This window comes from Microtus pennsylvanicus, chromosome 11 (assembly GCF_037038515.1).
Source record: "Microtus pennsylvanicus isolate mMicPen1 chromosome 11, mMicPen1.hap1, whole genome shotgun sequence".
Classification (NCBI taxonomy): Eukaryota; Metazoa; Chordata; class Mammalia; order Rodentia; family Cricetidae; genus Microtus; species Microtus pennsylvanicus.
In genome coordinates, this window is record NC_134589.1 from 25849480 (window position 1) to 25868161 (window position 18682).

The 18682-nt window shown below is 47.8% G+C and overlaps 2 protein-coding genes across 6 annotated transcripts in view; both read right to left on the reverse strand.

The window, feature by feature from the left end:
* Positions 1–9531: 9531 nt before the first annotated feature.
* Hoxb2 (homeobox B2) lies at positions 9532–11765 on the reverse strand. Its single transcript, XM_075942251.1, has 2 exons — positions 11354–11765; positions 9532–10595 (listed from the first exon to the last, which is right to left on the reverse strand). The coding sequence occupies exons 1-2, from the start codon at positions 11733–11735 to the stop codon at positions 9910–9912; spliced, it is 1068 nt and encodes a 355-aa protein (XP_075798366.1). The 5' UTR covers positions 11736–11765; the 3' UTR covers positions 9532–9909.
* Positions 11766–15623: 3858 nt separating this feature from the next.
* The window catches only part of Hoxb3 (homeobox B3), a 55506-nt gene continuing 52447 nt past the window's right edge, over positions 15624–18682 (reverse strand). For all 5 annotated transcript variants that reach the window (XM_075990951.1, XM_075990954.1, XM_075990949.1 and 2 more), the window contains one exon: positions 15624–17955. In XM_075990951.1, the coding sequence (XP_075847066.1) occupies positions 17117–17955 (839 nt within the window). In that variant the 3' untranslated portion in view covers positions 15624–17116. The remainder of the gene's footprint in view (positions 17956–18682) is intronic.

The following is an 18682-nucleotide window of genomic DNA, read 5'->3' on the forward strand; positions in this document are numbered from 1 at the left end:
ACGCAGGTGGGACTAGTCCCCAGAAATCCTTGAAACCTCTCAGGTTTCCTTAGCCTAAAAAAACCAGGCGTGCATTCCTCTCTTCAAGGGCCCCAACGTGTCTCCATCTCTGTGTTCCTCCACCTTGCTGGCTCCCATCCCCCCCTTTTGGCCCTGGTCTGTCTCTCCAGTCGCCCCTCCTCCATCTATTCTGTCTTTTCCCCAGCAGCTGTGAGTCTTGCTTAGCCCTTAGGAGTAAGAGCTCAAAAGACTTCTCATCCCATTCCCATTTCATGTGCTCTGTTTTAGACCCAGACAGGTTGGGCAGGGTAGGGACCATCTGGTGACTTCTTCAAGAAAGATGGTGTGGTTAGGTGGGGAAAGGAGAGAATGTTCACTTGCCAAGGGATGTGTGCAGACAAAGGAAAGGAGAACAGAGAAGGACAGGGTAGACTGCAGAGGATTGAGACTTGAAAAAGGATTATTGAGGTGGGAGGGAGCGGCTTTCTTCCTACTTCATTCACACTTGGGGGTGTAGAGTGGGGAGCACTAGAGTTTCCTTCCAACTTTTCTTCTTGTTTTAAAATGTTCTCCACAGAAGATGGGACCCTTGAGTCTAAGGACTAGGTATTATTCCCCGAACCTTACCCTGAGTTAGGCTCATGTGTGACATGATTGTCCTGAATCCCTCCTTACCTTTCCTTCATCTCAGGGAGAGCTTTCTCTCCCAATCCTAGTTTAGGAACCAATTTGAGACCTAAAGGGAGAAGTAAACTCCAAAGATATTTAATAAACTGCATGTGTCTCTTTGGGTGTTGGGGAAGATATAGTTCCCCTCTAATCGTTGAAGTCAATGTCGCCTATAGTCAGTTATTAATGACAGAAAGAAAGAAAGAAAGAAAGAAAGAAAGAAAGAAAGAAAGAAAGAAAGAAAGAAAGAAAGAAAGAAAAAGGCCTGGACCGAGTCAGTGGCAGTGATTGTTTGGTGTCGGGGTCTCAGTTTTTATGCTGTCTGGTTCAGCCTCCCTTGCCACTCTTCTTTCTGAGGGCAAATACATTACAGCTTTCCAAAATTGCCAGACTTGGGGCCCAGGCCTTTACTCCTAACATTTGCAGACAGAGGAAGATAGATCTCTGTGAGTTCAAGGACAGCCTGGTCTACAAAGCAAGTTCCTGACCAGCCAAGGTTACCTGAGGGCCTGTCTCAAGCAAAGAAACCAAAGAGCAGAGAAAACCCTCACCATCCCAAAATTCCTGCTGGCTCTTGAAATTCTGGCAGAAGAGATGGGAAACCTAAGCAGGCTCAATAATCCCCCTAGCTCCAATTCTTCATAGCTTCAAGAGCTGGAGTAACCTGTGGAGTATAGAGTTTTTGACCTGGTCTACTGAAATTCACCTGAGAGCCTGAGTGGATCCAACCCCTAAAATGAAATAAAGTTGATTTCCTATGATGTATGACATGCTTAGACATACATGGAACTTAGGCATGTTTAGATCTGAAATTATCTTTTGTTGTTGTTTTGTTTTTTTAAGACATATTCTGGGGCTGGAGAGATGGCTCAGAAGGTAAGAGATCCCAAGTTCAATTCCCAGCAACCACATGGTGGCTCACAACTGTCTGTAATGAGACCTGGTGCCTTCCTTGCAGCAGTACATTGTATGCTTAATAAATAAATCTTTTTTTTAAAAAAAGACAGATTCTTCTGTAGCCCAAGCTGGCTTTGAGCTTCCTTTGTAGCTGAGGATGGCCTTGAACTCCTGATCTTTCTGCCTGGCCTAGAATTCTTTGAGGAGTCTGGTCCTAATGCTGAGAATATAGACATGAGGGTCAGTCTAGAATGTGTTAAAAGTTCCCATATCAGATTCAGGTCCTTGTTGTTGAAGTTGTTTAGGTAAGAAGCAGGCAGAGCTGGAAACATCAGCCTAAAAGTACTATCATTAGACCCCAAACACGTCCGTGTGCTCATGCCAGTCCCAGTTTTGGGAGGTAAAAACTCAAGATCAAAGGCTGGCACTTTAGAGTAAGAAGAATATGTAATCGGGTTACCATTTTCCCGCTGGAGGAAATCGCATCTTGCTGCTGCAGGAGAAGGGGTGCAATATGGATCCACTGTCGTTTCTTAGAATGTAAGCTAATTCAAGTGTCACGAATCCAGCTGAAACTTTAGGTTGTTGGTATTACAATGCTATGGTGAGATGAATCTTAGACTCTGATCTGGAATACTTGGGTTCAAATCCTTGCTTGGCCATTTTAAGTATTAGAACTCTGGACAAGTTCCTTGACTTCTCTAAGTCTCAGCCTCAGAGAAGAAGAATGGGTTTAATATGACTTCCCCTGCTGCAGTGTTAGTAGGACTAAAGCAAACAGGAAAATATCAACCACAGAGAGTTCCGTAGAAGTGTGACAACATCGCATACACACTCTGAAATAGTATGAGTCAGTCTTCTGCTTTTTAATATGACTAGCATATTAAAATGTGGAACAGCATGTGGGCCACCCTTTTATATGACATATACCGTATATTGCACAATATGCATGGTACCAGACATAAATTTCATTGAAAACGGAGAGGGTTGGTCCTATTTAGACAGATGACTTTCTTCTCAACTATAGCAATTTTTGCTTTGTATTGTTTTAGGTTTTGCTTTAAAATTAAAGTCTAACACTTCACAAAGAACTCGGGTGATAGAAGCTGCCACAGAAAGGTTTGAGTTTGCAAATTAGAAAATAAATTTCCGATTTTCCAAATATTTAATGAAAAGTTTCTAGGGAGGGTGGTGGTGTTCCTTAGTGGTATTTGGCTTAGAAACTGTCCTTTGGAGGGGTGGACTAAGAGAATTTAGAAGGATGCAGGCTGAACATGTATCTGGAGTGAGTGACTCAAGTAACAATTGAGAATGTTCTGAAAGAAAAATTTAGCATGTTATGAAGAATTAAAGTGATTTTCTACTTGATTAGCTTATCCACAGCTGAGAATATAGTGTAATGGCAAAACATTTGTCTGGTATGCATGAGGCCCTGGGTTCAATTCACAGTACTATGAAAAAATTAATAATAACAACAATAATAAAAGAACCCAGGCTGCGATGGTGGCCCAAGTCTTTAATCCAGCACTCAGAAGGCAGAGGCAGGCAGATCTCTGTGAATTTGAGACCAGCTAGTTCCAGAACAGCCAGGGCTATGTAGTGAAACCCTGTCTCAAAAACACACACACACACCAAAACTAGTAATAATAGTAAAAGAAATTGGCTGAAGAAACGGCTCGTTGGTTATGAGCACTGGCTGCTCTTCCAGAGAGCCTGGATTTAATCCCCAGAACCCATGGACCAGCTCACAAAGGTCTGTAACTTCATTTCCAGGGGATCCAACACCCTCTGCTGGCCTCTGGAAGGCATTAGGCACACACATGGCACACAGACGTGGATGTAAGCAAAACACACATACAAATAAAATGAAATAAGAAAATGACCAGGCATGATGGAGCATGCCTTTTAATGTCAGAACTCAAAAGGCAGAGGCAGGCAGATCTCTGTGAGGTCAAGGCCATCCTGGTCTACATAGTGAGTTCCAGGACAACCAGAGTTACATAATTAGACCCTGTCTAAAAAATGAGAAAAAAAGAAAGAAAAGAATAGTAATCATGTTTAGTCAAATGTGATTTTTTTTTGTTTGTTTCTCTGTGTAGCACTGACTGTCCTGCAACTCATCTGTAGACCAGGCTGGCCTCAAACTCAGAAATTCTCCTGCTTCTGCCTCCTAAGAGCTGAGATTAAAGGCATGAGCCACAATGCCTAGGCAAATGTAATATTTTGAGCAAAAAATATACTTTGGAAAACTCATCAAAACTTGATCAAAGGACTGTCTGGCAAGATAGCTCAGTGAGTAAAGCACTTGCTGCTGACCTTGACCTTCTGAGTTCTTGTCACTCACAAGCTGTCTTTTGACCTTCACATTTGCTCCTTGCACGTGTGCACACATGCGCATGCACACACATAAATAAATACATGTAATCTTTTATTTTTTAAAAAAGGATCAAGGGTGGAGAGATGGCCCAGTAGTTAAGAGCACTTGTTCTTGCAGAGGACCAGGCTCAGTTTCCAGTGCCCACATGTAGGCTCACAACCATCTATAACTCCAGTTTCAGGGGTTCCAGCACCTCCTCTTCTGACTTCTGCAGGTTTCTGCACACACAGGTGCACATAAAACATAAATATTCTTTAAACATTGATTAGTGGTTGGAGAAATGGCACAGTGGGTTAAATCACTTTCTGTGCAAGCCCAATGACCCAAGTTCAATTCCCAGAACCCATAGAGAGGTAACTGGGAAGAACCAGTTCCACAAAGTTGTCTCTGACCTCCACACATATGACCACACACACACACTTTAATAATAATAATAATAATAAATCTTTTAAAACTTGAGCAAGCTAAATTTACCTGAATGACTATCCAAATTTATTTAGGTTGCAGTAGAAACTGACTCCTTTGCCTATTCCCTCAGTGTCTGAGGAAGGAGTATTGAACTCCCTACCTCACTATGGAGAATGGGGAACCAGAAGTGGCCAGTGGGAGGTCACTAGAGGGTCTGGGCTATAATGGCTACAGAAGACAGAAAGCATAAAGTAGACCCTAGAGGCCACCTTCTGCAAAGCGTGACATGTGTCTGATTGACAGCATGGTTCAGGAAGCTCTGCAGTGGAGTCCATGATGTTTATCAGAGGTCTGGAAGAATGGTGGGCATTGGAATTCTGCAGGGCTGTTTAGGGAAACTCGTAATTTGTGTCTATGTTCTGATACCGAGTAATCAGACAGAAGTCTATTATACCATGTGTCAAAAAAGAATTCCAGTGGTTCTTTTTAAAATGAAATGGCCTTGTGTTTTTAAATAATAATAAACATAGTCAGATGTTGAGAAAGATGGCAAAGGATGAAAGCCACAGAAAGACTTGATTAGGAAACTTCTGAATACTTGTATTTAAGGACTATACGGCTCCTGGCCTGTCACACTGTATCCAATGGCATGCTCACTGAAAAGATGTAAGTGATTGTGGGTATGGTTGTAGCTATAAATATATGTATTACATCTTGTTAAAATGGTCCCGCCAGAAATGTGGGGGTAGGCTCCTGTCAAACATCAAGAGCCATTTTAGAGTGAGCCCCAGCCATAAGAAAATTTCACAACATCACTTGTGAGAATCAACAAATATACTTTGAGCACAAACTATTGTAGACTACATTAGGAACATTTGGTTATCCTGTTTATTTTACACAGAGAGAAACTGAAGTCCACAAAGCGGAAGGGATTTGCCCAGGCATACGTTAACTTTCTTTTAAAAAAAAATGACTCTGGGTTATCATGATTGCAAGTAATTCCTCAGTTTAATGGTCCTTTGCTTTCACTGTAGTATTAATGAGCCATTTTTCTTGCAAGAAGGATTCACTAAAGAGCAAGGCAGGCTGACCAGCCGCTTTTAGGCCTGCGCTGAAACCTTCCTGCTCCAGCAAAAGACAATTTCTAACCTCTCTGTGCTACAAGCTACTCATAGGTGGTCCTGACCCAAGAGGAATCATGTCCCAGTCAGGATGGAATAAGCCTAGCACTATTGGAGGGGTCCACAGCCACCACTGGGGCAGTCAACTTCCCTACCAAGGAACCAACCGCTCTGCTCTCCCTTTGCTCTATGTTCAACTGCAGCATCTCAGGATAAAGTAGGGAGAATGACCCTAGAGAGGAAGAAAAGAAAAGGAGCTCAGCGGGGTGGATTCCATATCAACAGGGAGCCCCTGATTTTGAAATTGAAAGGGGAAATTAAAGATGGGTGTCTCTCAGCCGGGCGGTGGTGGCGCTCGCCTTTAATCCCAGCACTCGGGAGGCAGAGGCAGGCGGATCTCTGGGAGTTCGAGACCAGCCTGGTCTACAAGAGCTAGTTCCAGGACAGGCTCCAAAACCACAAAGAAACCCTGTCTCGAAAAAAAAAAAAGATGGGTGTCTCTCCCTCCTGGAAATGCATTGCTTCTTTCATTCTTCTGGGATATCACCAAGGACGGGGAGTTTGGGAATCTGGGGAAGGACAGAGACAGAAAGGCTGTGTGTTTCTTGGAAACAGAATTTCTACTCTTCTCTAATCATCACCAAGGGGAAAGATGGATGCCCTGAGTTCCTAGATTGGAAATGACTTTCCCTATCACACAGAAAATACATGAATCAGGCTGGGCGGTGGTGGCGCACGCCTTTAATCCCAGCACTCGGGAGGCAGAGGCAGGTGGATCTCTGTGAGTTCGAGGCCAGCCTGGTCTACAAGAGCTAGTTCCAGGACAGCATCCAAAGCTACAGAGAAACCCTGTCTTGAAAACCAAAAAAAGAAAAAAGAAAAAAAGAGAAAAAAAAAGAAAATACATGAATCTAAACAGGTAGATTGACCTTTGCTGGACCTTTTATTTTAACATGAGCAAGCAAGACTGGTATAGCTGAGATTCTCTGTCCTCTGAACAACTGGAGTTAGAAGAATTGAAAGGTCCTAGCCAAGTAAAATGGAACAAAAGTCTCTCTCTCTCTCTCTCTCTCTCTCTCTCTCTCTCTCTCTCTCTCTCTCTCTCTCTGTATGTGTGTGTGTGTGTGTGTCTTATAGATTCATTTATCTTATTTTTAAGTGTATGTATGTTTGCCTGCATATATGTCTGTGTACTACATGTGTGCCTGGTGACCATGGAGATCAGAAATGGAGAATCAGATCCTCTGGAACTGGAGCTACAGATAGTTGTGAGTCACTATGTGGGTGCTGGGGACTGAATCAGGTCATCTGCAAGAGCAGCCAGTGCTCTTAACTGATGAGCCAACTAACTCTCCAGACACTTCTATATTATTTTTTGAGGGTTTTTTTTCTGTTTTGTTTTGTTGTTTGTTTGTTTTTTGTTTTCTGAGACTCTTACTCTGTAGCCTAGGTTGGCCTAGAAATCAGGCTAGCCTCAAACTTCTGAGGTCTGGGTTTACAGGAGTGAGCCACCACACCCACCTTTCCTTTTCTGAGACGGGGCCTCACTATGTAGTCTAGGCTAGCCCGAAACCCACGGTCCTCCTGCCTCAACCACCTGCGTGCTAGGATGATAGGTGTGTGTGCTCCACCGTGCCCAGCTCTCCAAAATCCTTAAGCGTGGAGGAAGGCAGAAAACAGGTGGCAGTGTCATCCAGCAGGCTTCTCAGACTGTCCTGTGCCTACAAATCACTTAGAAATCGTCATAGTGCAGATCAGGTTCTGTGAGTCTGGAGCAGGGCCTACGATTCTGCATTTCTGACTAGCTCAGGTAACGTTGGTGCTGCTGGGCCATGGAACAACCCATCACCTACAGAGAACTGAAGCTGCCGCAGGGATCCCTGGGTATTGCAGGCCAGCATCCCTGAATGGGGTTTCTCTGCAGCTCCTGCCTTTTGGCATTGATGGAGGGTGTTCTCCTTTTGACCAGAGAAAGCTGGAAGGTGGGTAATTAGTGAGCTCCTTCTGGTATCCTTGATCTTTGTAACAGCCTAGCATGGCTGCAAGAACATTTTTAATTAGACTAAATTATCTAGTTTGGCTATCCACAGAAACCAAAGCCCCAACTGATATGTCTTTCTTGTTTCACTGGCATAGAGAGGGCTTATGTGCTGTGATTTTTAAGATGTTGAACACTGCCTGTGGACATATTTTATAGAGAAATAAACACACAGACCAATGAGATGTATAGTGTGGTTTTTAATATATTATATATTCACTTATTTATGGGGAAAATAAACACACAAGCCAATAAGCTGTGTATTATTACTTTAATATATTGAATTTATTTCATACCTATATATTTTATGAGGGAAAATAAACTAATAAGATACACGATATTATTATAATAACACATCTAATTGTTCTATATTAATTTATTTATGAGAGAAATAAGTGCAATTTAACATGACATAAGCTTATTTAATGCATGAGGTAAATTCTATATTAAGACAGTTTAAGGGATTAAATTCCAGCAGAATAAAATGTGTGTACTTCCCTCACTGAGGGATCCATTGGGAAAAAAATGCAGTGGGTTTTCCTAGCCTTCCATGTCACCACCTAGGCTGGTTTCTGCTGGTCCGAGAGAAAAGTCTAGGAGGCCTGAAAATAAACTGCTTTAAAAGAAAGAAAGAAAGAAAGAAAGAAAGAAAGAAAGAAAGAAAGAAAGAAAGAAAGAAAGAAAGAGGAAGGGAGGGAGGGAGGGAGGGAGGGAGGGAGGGAGGGAGGGAGAGAGAGAGAGAGAGAGAGAGAGAGAGAGAGAGAGAGAGAGAGAGAGAGAGAAGGCTCCATCTGCCAGGGAGGTAGGTGTCTGTTTCTGAGCCCGGAGAAATATTAAATAAACCTGAGGAGGATGAATGGCTTTCCAGGGTCCCTTAAATCTCCTGGTTCTGGAGAACAATCCCAGAGGCAGATGGGGAAGAGCAATCCTGCTTCGCATTTACTGAGTTTTCAAAGCCGGGAAGGGTGCTGGGGAGGGGAGGGGGGCGTGTTGAGATGGAAAATGAAGTTGTTGGTCAAGACAGGTGGGCCTGCTTTTGGGAAACGCTCTGGCACGGTTTCAAAGCCCAGAGCAGAGGATCAAAAGCTACTCTGGGTGAAGGGGTCCCGGGCCCCAAGGCTCGCCCCCCCCACAAACACACACCACAGGGATCCCTCCTCCCTGTGTTCCCTGTCCTCCCCATCCCTGAGGCGCTTTCTTTCTATTTTGTAAGTAGAATAAAATGGAACCCCACAATTGGGGGAGGCTCCCAGACTGTCTTCTCTTCGGTGTGAAAGGTCTGGCCTCAAGAAAGCGGGGGATGGGGACGGGCCAGGAGCCGGACCCCGAGCGTCCAGCAGCCGCTGTCATGGCGGCCACAGTTGCTTCCCTGGCGCTCCTAGCTGCCCAGCCCAGCGCCATTTTGAGCATCTTCCCTGCTTCCTGCTCTCCCCGTCGCTGGTCTCGCTAAACCTTCCCGCCTTGTTGACCAAACGCCTCCCAGGCAGCCTCCGCGTAGGCTTCGGGACAAAACTCCTAACCCAGATTCCAGTCCTAAGCGACCTGCACCCCAGCAGCACCAGGCTCAAGCCTCGGCCCGAGCTGGCAGAATCGCCGCCTGGCTCCTGCACCTGAAGCCAGAGGATCCCCTTTAATTCCTCTAACCCTCTGTGCCGCCTCCAGGGCTCGAAGCTGGGGGGCCCCCGAGACATTTTCTTGCACCGGCTTGTGCTCCACGCTCTCTTTTTTCCACCCACCCCACCTTTATTTCCAACAAGGAGCCGGGGAACAGTCAAACAGAGCTAGAGGCCGGCTGCTGGGCGGAAGAGTAGGAGACCAATCTTCCAGAAAACTACCAATTCTTCTTGGTGTCCTGAACAGAGAAGTAGCCACCAAGCAGGGCCACTTTTGTACCATCCGGACTTTGCCAGCTAGGGAGATGGGACCATGCTACCGCTTGGTCATCTGAGCCAGACCAACCTCAAACGGGGCCTGGACCTCGGAATAGAGCTGAATCCCAACACAAGCACTCGTTTTCGTATTATAAAGACATTTATTTAATCTATGAAAATAATGTACAATAAATACTTTCCCCTTTTTCCTATTATTAAACAATTTTAATAAATAATCTACGATCTAAAACTTAAAAAAGAGGAAAATAGGTCCCTCTAGTTCTTTTTAAGAAAACCCTCCCCCACTAGAGTTTAATTATTCCTGAGATTTCGTTGGAAGGAGTTTTACCAAATGGATTTTTTTCTGTATGGTTTTTAAAAAGTGAAAGGGAGTGGATTAAGCGCTAATTCATTAATACCTGAATTTTAGCAAAACACATACATATAACTAGAGGTGGAGAAGGCTCGATTTTTTTTACCCCAATAGCCAAAGAGGACCAGGTAGAAAGGATCAAAGAAAGAAAAAAGTTAGGGAAATTGCAAGTCGATGGCACAGAGGGTGCTGGTGAAAAATTCCAGCTCTTCCTCGGAAAAGGGGACCGGGCTGTCCAGCGAGCCCTGCAGGCTGGGAGAAAGGCCTCCAGACATTGGGAGAAAAGAGTCTGCTGCGAAGAAGTTGAGGTCGGGCAGGAAAGGCGAATCCGTCCGCTCAGGGCAGGTATCTTCAGGCAGGGGCTCTGGCTGCAGGCCTGGGGCTCTGAGCATCGTGCAGCCGGGGTTCAGCGCGCCCACACTCTCCAGGGAAGTGGCAGGAGGCGCCGGCAGCGGCGCGTCCCGGGGACCCTGCGCAGCCTCGGCCGGGAGGAAACAAGCTTCTCGCAGCCGGTGAGAGGCAGAGGCGCCACCAGGGCTCACTACGGGTTCCTCGGCTGGGTCTCCCGAGTCGTCCGGGGCGCTCGGCCCGCCTGGCTCCCCATCCGGCGGTTCCCGATGCTGCGTCTGCCGCTTGTGTTTCATGCGTCGGTTCTGGAACCATACTTTGACCTGCCTTTCGGTGAGGTCCAGCAAGGCGGCGATCTCCACGCGTCGCGGCCGGCACAAATACTTGTTGAAGTGGAACTCCTTCTCCAGCTCCAGCAGTTGCGTGTTGGTGTAGGCCGTGCGCAGCCTGCGCGAGCCGCCGCCGCCGCCGCTCTCCGGCAGTCCCGGGCCATCTGCGAGGAAAGCACCCTGCGCATCAGAGAGGTCTCGACCCAGCCTCGCTTTAGCTGAGATCGGGAGCACCCAGTCCTCTAAAAAGACAATCAGCAGCCGTACCCAGGCTCCCACCCCACCCCCCAAAGCGGTTCCCTTTCTGTGGCTTTGTTTTTTGTTTTTGGTTGGTTTTTTTTTCACCCGCTCTCCCACGCAGGAAGACCTGGCCCGGGTCAGGTCGTTGCATTCAGAGCCGCCCACGGGCCACGTAGGGGGCGGGGAGCAATTCCTTTTCGCTCCCAGAACCTCAGAGCCTCCCTCCCCCAGTCTTCCCAATGGACCCCTCAATTCGGAACTTTCCACCTCAACCTGGAGAGAGGGATCTTCACCCCTTTTCTTCCTAGCTTTTGAATTTCCCCTTCTCTCCTAGGCTTGAGAGAAATGGAAAGATAGCATCTTTTCCTGGCTCCAGATTCAATCTCAGGCACAACACTTCATTCCTCTACACAGATAAAGGGGAAACACTTCAATCGAATCATTTTCTTTTAGCACATAAAAAAATACCCTCTCCCCTCCCCACTCCCAGTCAGCTTCCATAATCTGCTGGTGGGTAGCGGTGGTGGTGCTGGTAGTGGCTAGGCCTGGACTTCAGCGGGATACTCTACTTCCCTAATCCCACAATCCATCGACCCAGGGAGCCCCACCAGACTCCCCACCATTTCACTTTCTCCCCTCTCTTCCAGCTGCCCCTCACCCCGCCCCCACTACGCTTACCCACCTGAAGGTGATCCGACCCCGGAGGCCCGAACCGAGGAAGAGACTGGAGAAGGAGAAGCGGCTGTTTGGCTGGGTTTCTTAGCGGATTTCTTCTCTTTCATCCAGGGGAACTCGGGGGCTGGGGGGGCGGCGGGGAGTGGCGGCGGTGGCCGCAGAGCAGGCCCATCTTCAGCTTGCTTTTGGCTCCTGGGTCTCTGAAGGGTGGAGGCGCCGGGCTGGAGGCTGGGGAAGGTTTGCTCCAGAGGAGGAGGAGGAATTAATGTCGACTCCTTGATTGATGAAGTTTGAAATGTCTCCAAGACAGCGGGGAAGGAAGTCAGACACTCGGCGAGCGATGGCTGGCTGTTTATAAACCCAATCTCCCTCTCAAATTCAAAATTCATGGCTTTCAATGGTGGGGGAGGGGGCCTGCTGGGGGGGGGCGTCAGGAGGCAGGATCGGAAGGGACCCCCTCTCCCGCCCCCCCCAGGTTTATGCACTGAAGCGATTTCGCGGGGGGAGGGGAATTTCTCGCTCTCTCTTTTTTTCAAATTTAGGCCTTTATAATTGTATATTGCTGATAAATACAAGCGTATGGGGACTCTCTCTATTAAACCCAGGACTCCGACGAAATTGCAGGGAATTCATGGTCACGGGACCGGTCTCCGCCAATCGCTCGTCTGGGCCTGGTGGAAAACACAGGCATTATTTGCTTTAATTGATTCAAAAACTCCAGAGGACCACGACCTGGATACCATAAACCTTCCTCCTGTACCCCCATCCCAACTCCAGCGCCCCACACTCTCCCCAATTGCTCTTCTTTCCCAGAAAAGCCAGAAGACCCGCTTCCTCGCCTTCAGAGACTGTATGGAGGTGGGAGCCTGCGCAAACAAGCACATTGAAGGGAGAAATGGCCTTCTTGTCTAAGGATTTTAATTGAGTCAATTAATATGCTTTCTTTATGTGGCCACTAGTATCCTCTCAACCACCTTCCCTCACACCCCCTAAAAGAGAAAAGCCCATTTGGGAGGAAGTGGGGGTAGAAGAAGGCTTCCACTCTTTGGGGAAAAGGTCAGTATTAAAGTGAAAATCAGAACGGAGACAGATGAAAGGCAGCGGTACCCACCAGCGGCAGCGTCCCACCCACCCACCCGCCCACAAGAAGCGGCGGTTCGAACTTAAGAAAATGCACAGGCTGGCACAGCACAGGGAAACACCAGGAGCACTTTCTCCGCAGCTATGCGCCCTGGATCCTAGTCTCTGCCCAGCATTTATAGGCCGTTCCTGGTGTCTACCTGCCTTCCTGGCGGGGTCTTCTACACTCACCCTCTGTGACACCCCAGCACTGGCAATAGGAGGGTCTAAGAAGGCCTAAGATGGCAGATACATTCATAGCCCTCAGGTCAGGTCGTATCCATGTCTATATCCAGGGCGCCAAGGTAACCATCCACTTCCAACTTTCAAAGCTAAAGTCAATGCATGGGGGAGGCACTGTCCCTCAGGACAAAGGGATTTTCCCCTCTCACATTTGCTTTTATGCAATTTTTTTAATCCCTGGTTTTTAAAAAAAAAATTCTAAAAAATGGAAGGAGAAGAAATAACGACCACCACTGAGATTATAGTCTGTTTATGGCCCCCAGAGGGAGAAAAAACTAATATATTCTATTGTGAAGAGACTATGAGAGGCTCAACTTTAGAATGTTGCGATTTACTAGAGGGAGGAGACACAAAACTCAGAGCCACAAGCAATTTGGTGGGAAACTAGGCCTCAAAGCTGAAAACGAAAAGTCGATCTGGGGGACGATTTTTAAATAAGTGGGTCAGAGGGACCAGGAGGAGATGAGGCGATCAATCTTAGCCCCCTGACAGCTCCCTCCGATTGCATCAAAGAATTTGGCTCTTTGGGAAAGCAGAGGGAACAGCCTAAATTCCACGTCCCTTAAAAAAAAGGCCTGAGGGAGGGGGTAGCAAAAAAGAAAGGTAATTCTGGGAGGGCCAGGAAACAGATGGGAAATGGGGACAGAGGGAAGGCGCTAACTTGGGTGGAAAGTTTGCCCCGGAGAACTCCCACGGCTCTGGCCTCCCCTCCCCCCTTCTCTCTCTGCCGCCCAGCCTAAAGGAGAAGGCTGGTTAGCAGAGAAATGGCAACTCAGCGGAAAACTGGAACTAGAAACTTTCTGTCAGTGTAACGTCCGCGTGGGTGGTGGTGAGTATTTATAGAAAAAAAAAGGAAAGAAAATAAAAAGAGTAGTCTGACTAGAAGGGGGGGTGGAGGACCTGGATGCAGCCGCTGTGAGGACAGAAAGAGGCAGGGGCAGGCTCTTGAGGAACTGCTCTTAACTGGGCCAGAGGGTCAGAGAGGGTGGTGTGTAACCGCTTAACAAAAACTACATGTATATAATATATATTATATGTAATATGCATTCCATTTGGGCGGTGGTTAGCAGGGGGAAAGCCAGATAGCAGCTGTCTGCAAGTTGTGCTGTGGGGCCTGGGCAGGGTTTTCTCCCTGGCTGTGCTCTTGGACACCTCTACAAGTTTTGTAACAAACCAGTTGGCTGCAGTATCCAGAGTTCTTCTAAGGCACTCAGGGCCCAGACTGTCCTGTAGAAAATATAGCTCTCTAACCATTGATGACAGATTTTATGGCCAGATTAGTCAAGAGCAGAAAACTTGGGTGTTAAAGGGGGTGGGGAGGAGTGGCAAGAGAACCCTGCTTCCCAGAGACATCCTCCCTGCCCCCCCTCCCGCCCCTCCTCTAGGAATCTTGCAGCACAGATTTTTAGCCATGTTCTTAACAGCTTTTGCTAAGTACCTGGAGTCTTGAAGACAGAAGGGAAGGTTCTAGTTTTGTTTATAGCCCCAGCTTCAAGCCAAAGCACTGCTTTTTATCTAGCTAGCTAAAGTCTCTCTTAATCCTGGCCTCTCCAGCTAGATAAATAAGCAATCCACCTCTCCCTCCACCCTCAGAGCTGAACAGGACCCTTCAGGTAGTTACATCATTCAGAAAAAGTTACTCAGGGACGAGAAAAAGGGAAGGAAAGACAGACCCTTGAGCGTCATTTGATCCCAATCAAACTTTGCACGCTCCTCTGCCTTTAATTTATAGCCTGACCCAATGCTAAATTGCTTGCTGCCTGGATGAGCCACGTCCAGTTTTTTTTTAAATCTGCTTGGTGGGGAGGGGGTGTATTATTCGGGTTGTTTTTTATTGTTATTTATTGTTGCATAAAGACTGTAATTACTAACCTTGGACTGCCAGGAAGCCACATAAAAATGAAAACCAGCCCTGGCTTTAAGGCGGAGGGTCTGGACCGCCTCTCACCTCCTCCCCATATCACCAGTATCACCAAATATATGCTCCCAATTAAGCGATGCGGGCGCAAGGCTCACAATTAGAATTATGCAACTCTTCAGCAAGCAGCCGTCGCCTCTCTTTCAGCGAATTAGCCCCATATTTCAGCCTCCCTGTCTCCTCGCTCTTTATCGGAGACTGCGATGCGGTGGTGACATTTCATCTCTGACAGACCCTCTCTAGCCTCGCTCCAATGTGATAAAACTTTTATGGAACCAGGACTAAGAAATGAAGTTTTCCCAAGGATCGTGGAAACAGCCTCACATCAGCCTGGGGACCATTTTATTTAAGCTTGGTTTCAACAGCTTCCCTCGCTCCTCCCTCTTTCCCTGGCAGGAGAAATCAAACCGGCCTCCTCTTCCTCTGCCCCGGGCTTCATTTAATGATTTAATTTCACTTTAGTTCTAAGGCTTGACCTGAGAAGTCTAGGCCTCGGTTTGTTGTTGTTTTTTTCCCCCAGATTAATCATTTTCCTTTGTTTTCATTTTAGACCCAATGGTGGTTGGGCTTCTGGTCACGTGACAGCCTCCTTGTAGCTCCGGAAGAGAACCCTGAAGTTTAGGTTGCCTGGAAGAAGCAGCAATAAGCTAGATTTTGCTTTGCTTTGCGGTGGGCAGAGGGGTGCATGGAGGTGGTGGTCTAAGGAAAAAGAAAGGCCAAAAACAGAAAAATAGAGAGGCAAAGAGGCTAGCAGACAGCCCAAGATTCCCTTTCCCTCCCCCAACTTGTTACTTAAACCTTAGCTGAAGAACTTGGCAGAATAGTCTAGACTGCTATGAATGTCAAAAACCCAGAATTTAAACCAGGAGAAAAGCTGGAGAGGAGACAGGGGCCAGAGTAGTGGACAAAAATGCCCTCCCTCTTAGGGGATATTGGCAATTGGAACCTTTTCTCTGTGATCTAAATTGGACCACCAGGACAAGATAAAATTGATAACAGAAAGTTTATTCAAGAATTGTTTTGACAGACAACCCTTTTAACTAAGGGGGGAAAAAGTAACTACAGAAGAATAAAGAAAGTTCCAAGAGAGAATTAACTCTAACTCTACAAATTCAGGACTGTACAGTGACCATTAGGAGCTGAGTTCATGCCTTTTAGAACTAATTACAATTGCTCATAAGTACAAGTTTAACATAAATCTACAGCTCTCGTCTAGAATACAATAAAAACTAAAATAGCTGGTTTTACATGACAGGAAACACAACATCCTTTATAACAAGTAAATACTAAAAAAGTACATTTTTTCCTTTTTTGTTCCTCATATAAATACATAATGTAGGGGGATAAATAATACAAAAAAGAAAATATTTCAACAGGCTATAACCAATAAATATATATGAAAATGTTCACTAGAACACACGCTTTTTGAGGGAAGCTGGACTTCCGCAGGCCCAGACATCTCTCACAGTTGTTGTTTTTTTTTTTAATATCCATTAAAATGTAAACTCCAAGTGCAACAAGAGAGTGCCCTGTCAGGAACTGGAGCAAGGTCCACAGGCCCAGCTGCAGCCCCTGCCTAGGACAGACAGTTTGTTCAAATATACCCTGTTTTCACGTTAAGTCAAGAGAGTAACAGAAGAAAAAGGAAAGTGGAGAACTTCGAGTGGATTGCTTTCCAGGGAGAGAGAGTGGGATGGGGTGGGAGCTGAGAAGAAGCAGAGTGGCAAACCTCCAGTCCTGACAACTTGCCTGCCTTAGTCTCTTAACTTTTTCTTAAAAGAAAAAAATATATATATTTATATTATAGGCAGCTCTAACTTTCAGGATCTCTCACCATCCCTGAGCCCTCTGGAACGTGTAATCAGTAGGGGTGGGGGTATAGATATGAATGTCCTTAGAGCAGAAAATCGTGGGGCTAGGCGTGGTGGGCATGGCAGGAAGCCTCAAATAGATGGGGGCAAATTGAGGCTTGGGGGAGTGGGAGGAAAACATTTTGTGCCCTTAGATTGAAATGTGTTTTCTTAATTTTCATAAGGAGAATGAAAAGGAAGACCAAAAAAAAGTAAGTCAAGATTTGGGGGAATTGCTCACAGAGATGGAAGGTAAGTCGGTTGGTTGATGAATGCCAAGTCATCAATTTTGAATGTGCTTCTCTGCCCAGCTTTCCTATCCGGGTTCCCTCTACCCGACTCCCTCTCCAATCTGAAATTCCAACTTGGTAGTGCTGGAGCCCTGGGATAGATGTGGTCGCCTCCAACCTGCTGTGGATTCCTTTCCAAGGGTGTGGGCTGGCAGATGGAACCAGGCTTGGAGGCCTTAAAGACAGCCTCATGCCAAGGGAACTGGGGGGGGGGGAGGCGCCCAAGGCCTACCTTGTCTCTGGAAACCTGCAACAACCCCAACACACACACAGACCTCCAAACCGCCCCCACAACCAGCTCCACAACCTCCCTGGCCCTTGATTTCCCCCCCCCACACCTGCCCCTCACATCACAGGTGTGTCAATTTGGGTGCTTCTTGAATTCTACCCTGAGGTGCGTGGTGAGAGGAGAGGTCTGTGTAGGTGGGGTGAGGATCACAGGGTCCGTGATGCTGGTTGGGGGCCATAGGGGGCGTCCCGTTGTAGTCCAGGTTCCCCGAGGGGTGATGGGAAAGGTGATTGAGGCCGTAGAGGGAGGGGCCGGCAGGGGGCGGCAGCGGATCCGCGTAGCCACCCCCGCCCACGTACACCGGGCTGCCCTGCATGGTGGGCGTCCCATAGGCGCCACCGTTGGCTTGGAGGACGTGGGGCTCGTACTCGGGCGCCGGGGTCGGGGGGTACTTCTGTGGGGCGCCGCAACCCTTGAGAGGGGGCTGGTAGTTGGGGGGCAGCGCGTAGGCATTCTGGTGGCCTTTACCGAAGGCTGGTGGGGACGGGCTGTCATAGCTGGGAGTCATAGAATGTAAGGCGTTCATGAAGCCGGCCGTGGACTGCATGGGTTGCGGGGGGCTGCCTGCCGGAGAGGGACCCCCGGACGAAGAGGCCAGCCCTTTGGCCTTCTGGTCTTTCTTGTATTTCATGCGGCGGTTCTGGAACCAGATCTTGATCTGGCGCTCGCTGAGGTTCAGCAGATTGGCCATCTCCACGCGGCGCGGCCGGCACAAGTAGCGGTTGAAGTGGAACTCTTTCTCCAGCTCAACCAGCTGCGCGCTTGTGTACGCCGTCCGCGCCCGCTTGGACGCCGCTGACCCCGGGGGGCTCTTGTCCCCTCCCCCGCCGCCACTGCCGCCCCCGCCGCTGCTACCGCCGCCGCTGCCACCGCCGCCGCCGCCGCCACCACAACCTTCTGCTGGACCCGAGGGGGAGGGGCGGGAAGGGGAGAAAATGAAATAAAAGATAATTACTGAACACGCCGAAATTGAATGCATCGTTTCTTAATAAATCCAGGTCTGGACTCCGAAGGCCCCGCCACCCTCCCCTTCCCGTCCCCGCCTCCTCCTCAACACCCCCCTCCCACCTCCCGTCGCATTAGCGGACACTCTATAATAGTGGCATTTATTAAGAGACCTGTTCTCCTTTCACTGCCCCAGCTTATGAAAATTTGATCATGTCACACAGACAGAGCTGCGTGGCCATTTATTTAGGGTTAGATTTTTGCGTGTGCGCGCACCCCTCCCCTGTATATATCCAAATACAAGTCTGAGATGATCCCCTTCTGTCCGTCCTCTTTACAGGATGGGTGACTGAGAACACCTTGGGGGGACTGGACACTGGTGAGCAGGCCCTGGAAGTGTGGCACTAAAGACTGCGGTGGCTGAAGGCCAGGACCCCATGCCGCCTGAGCGATGGTGATTAATACCCACAGTAATCATACTTAATAATAATCTGTCCTTGATGACTCTGTGCCCTCCAGGCGATGCGGCCTTGGGAAGGGCTCTGAGGCCAACCTTCCCACCTCCTGGAAATTCTTGGAAACCCAAGAGGAGGATGGCTGGAGGGACTGGGTGTTGGCAGGGTCAGAGGTCATCAGGTGGTGAGAGGAGGTACGGGAGGAGGGGGGACCACCAGGCAGCCAC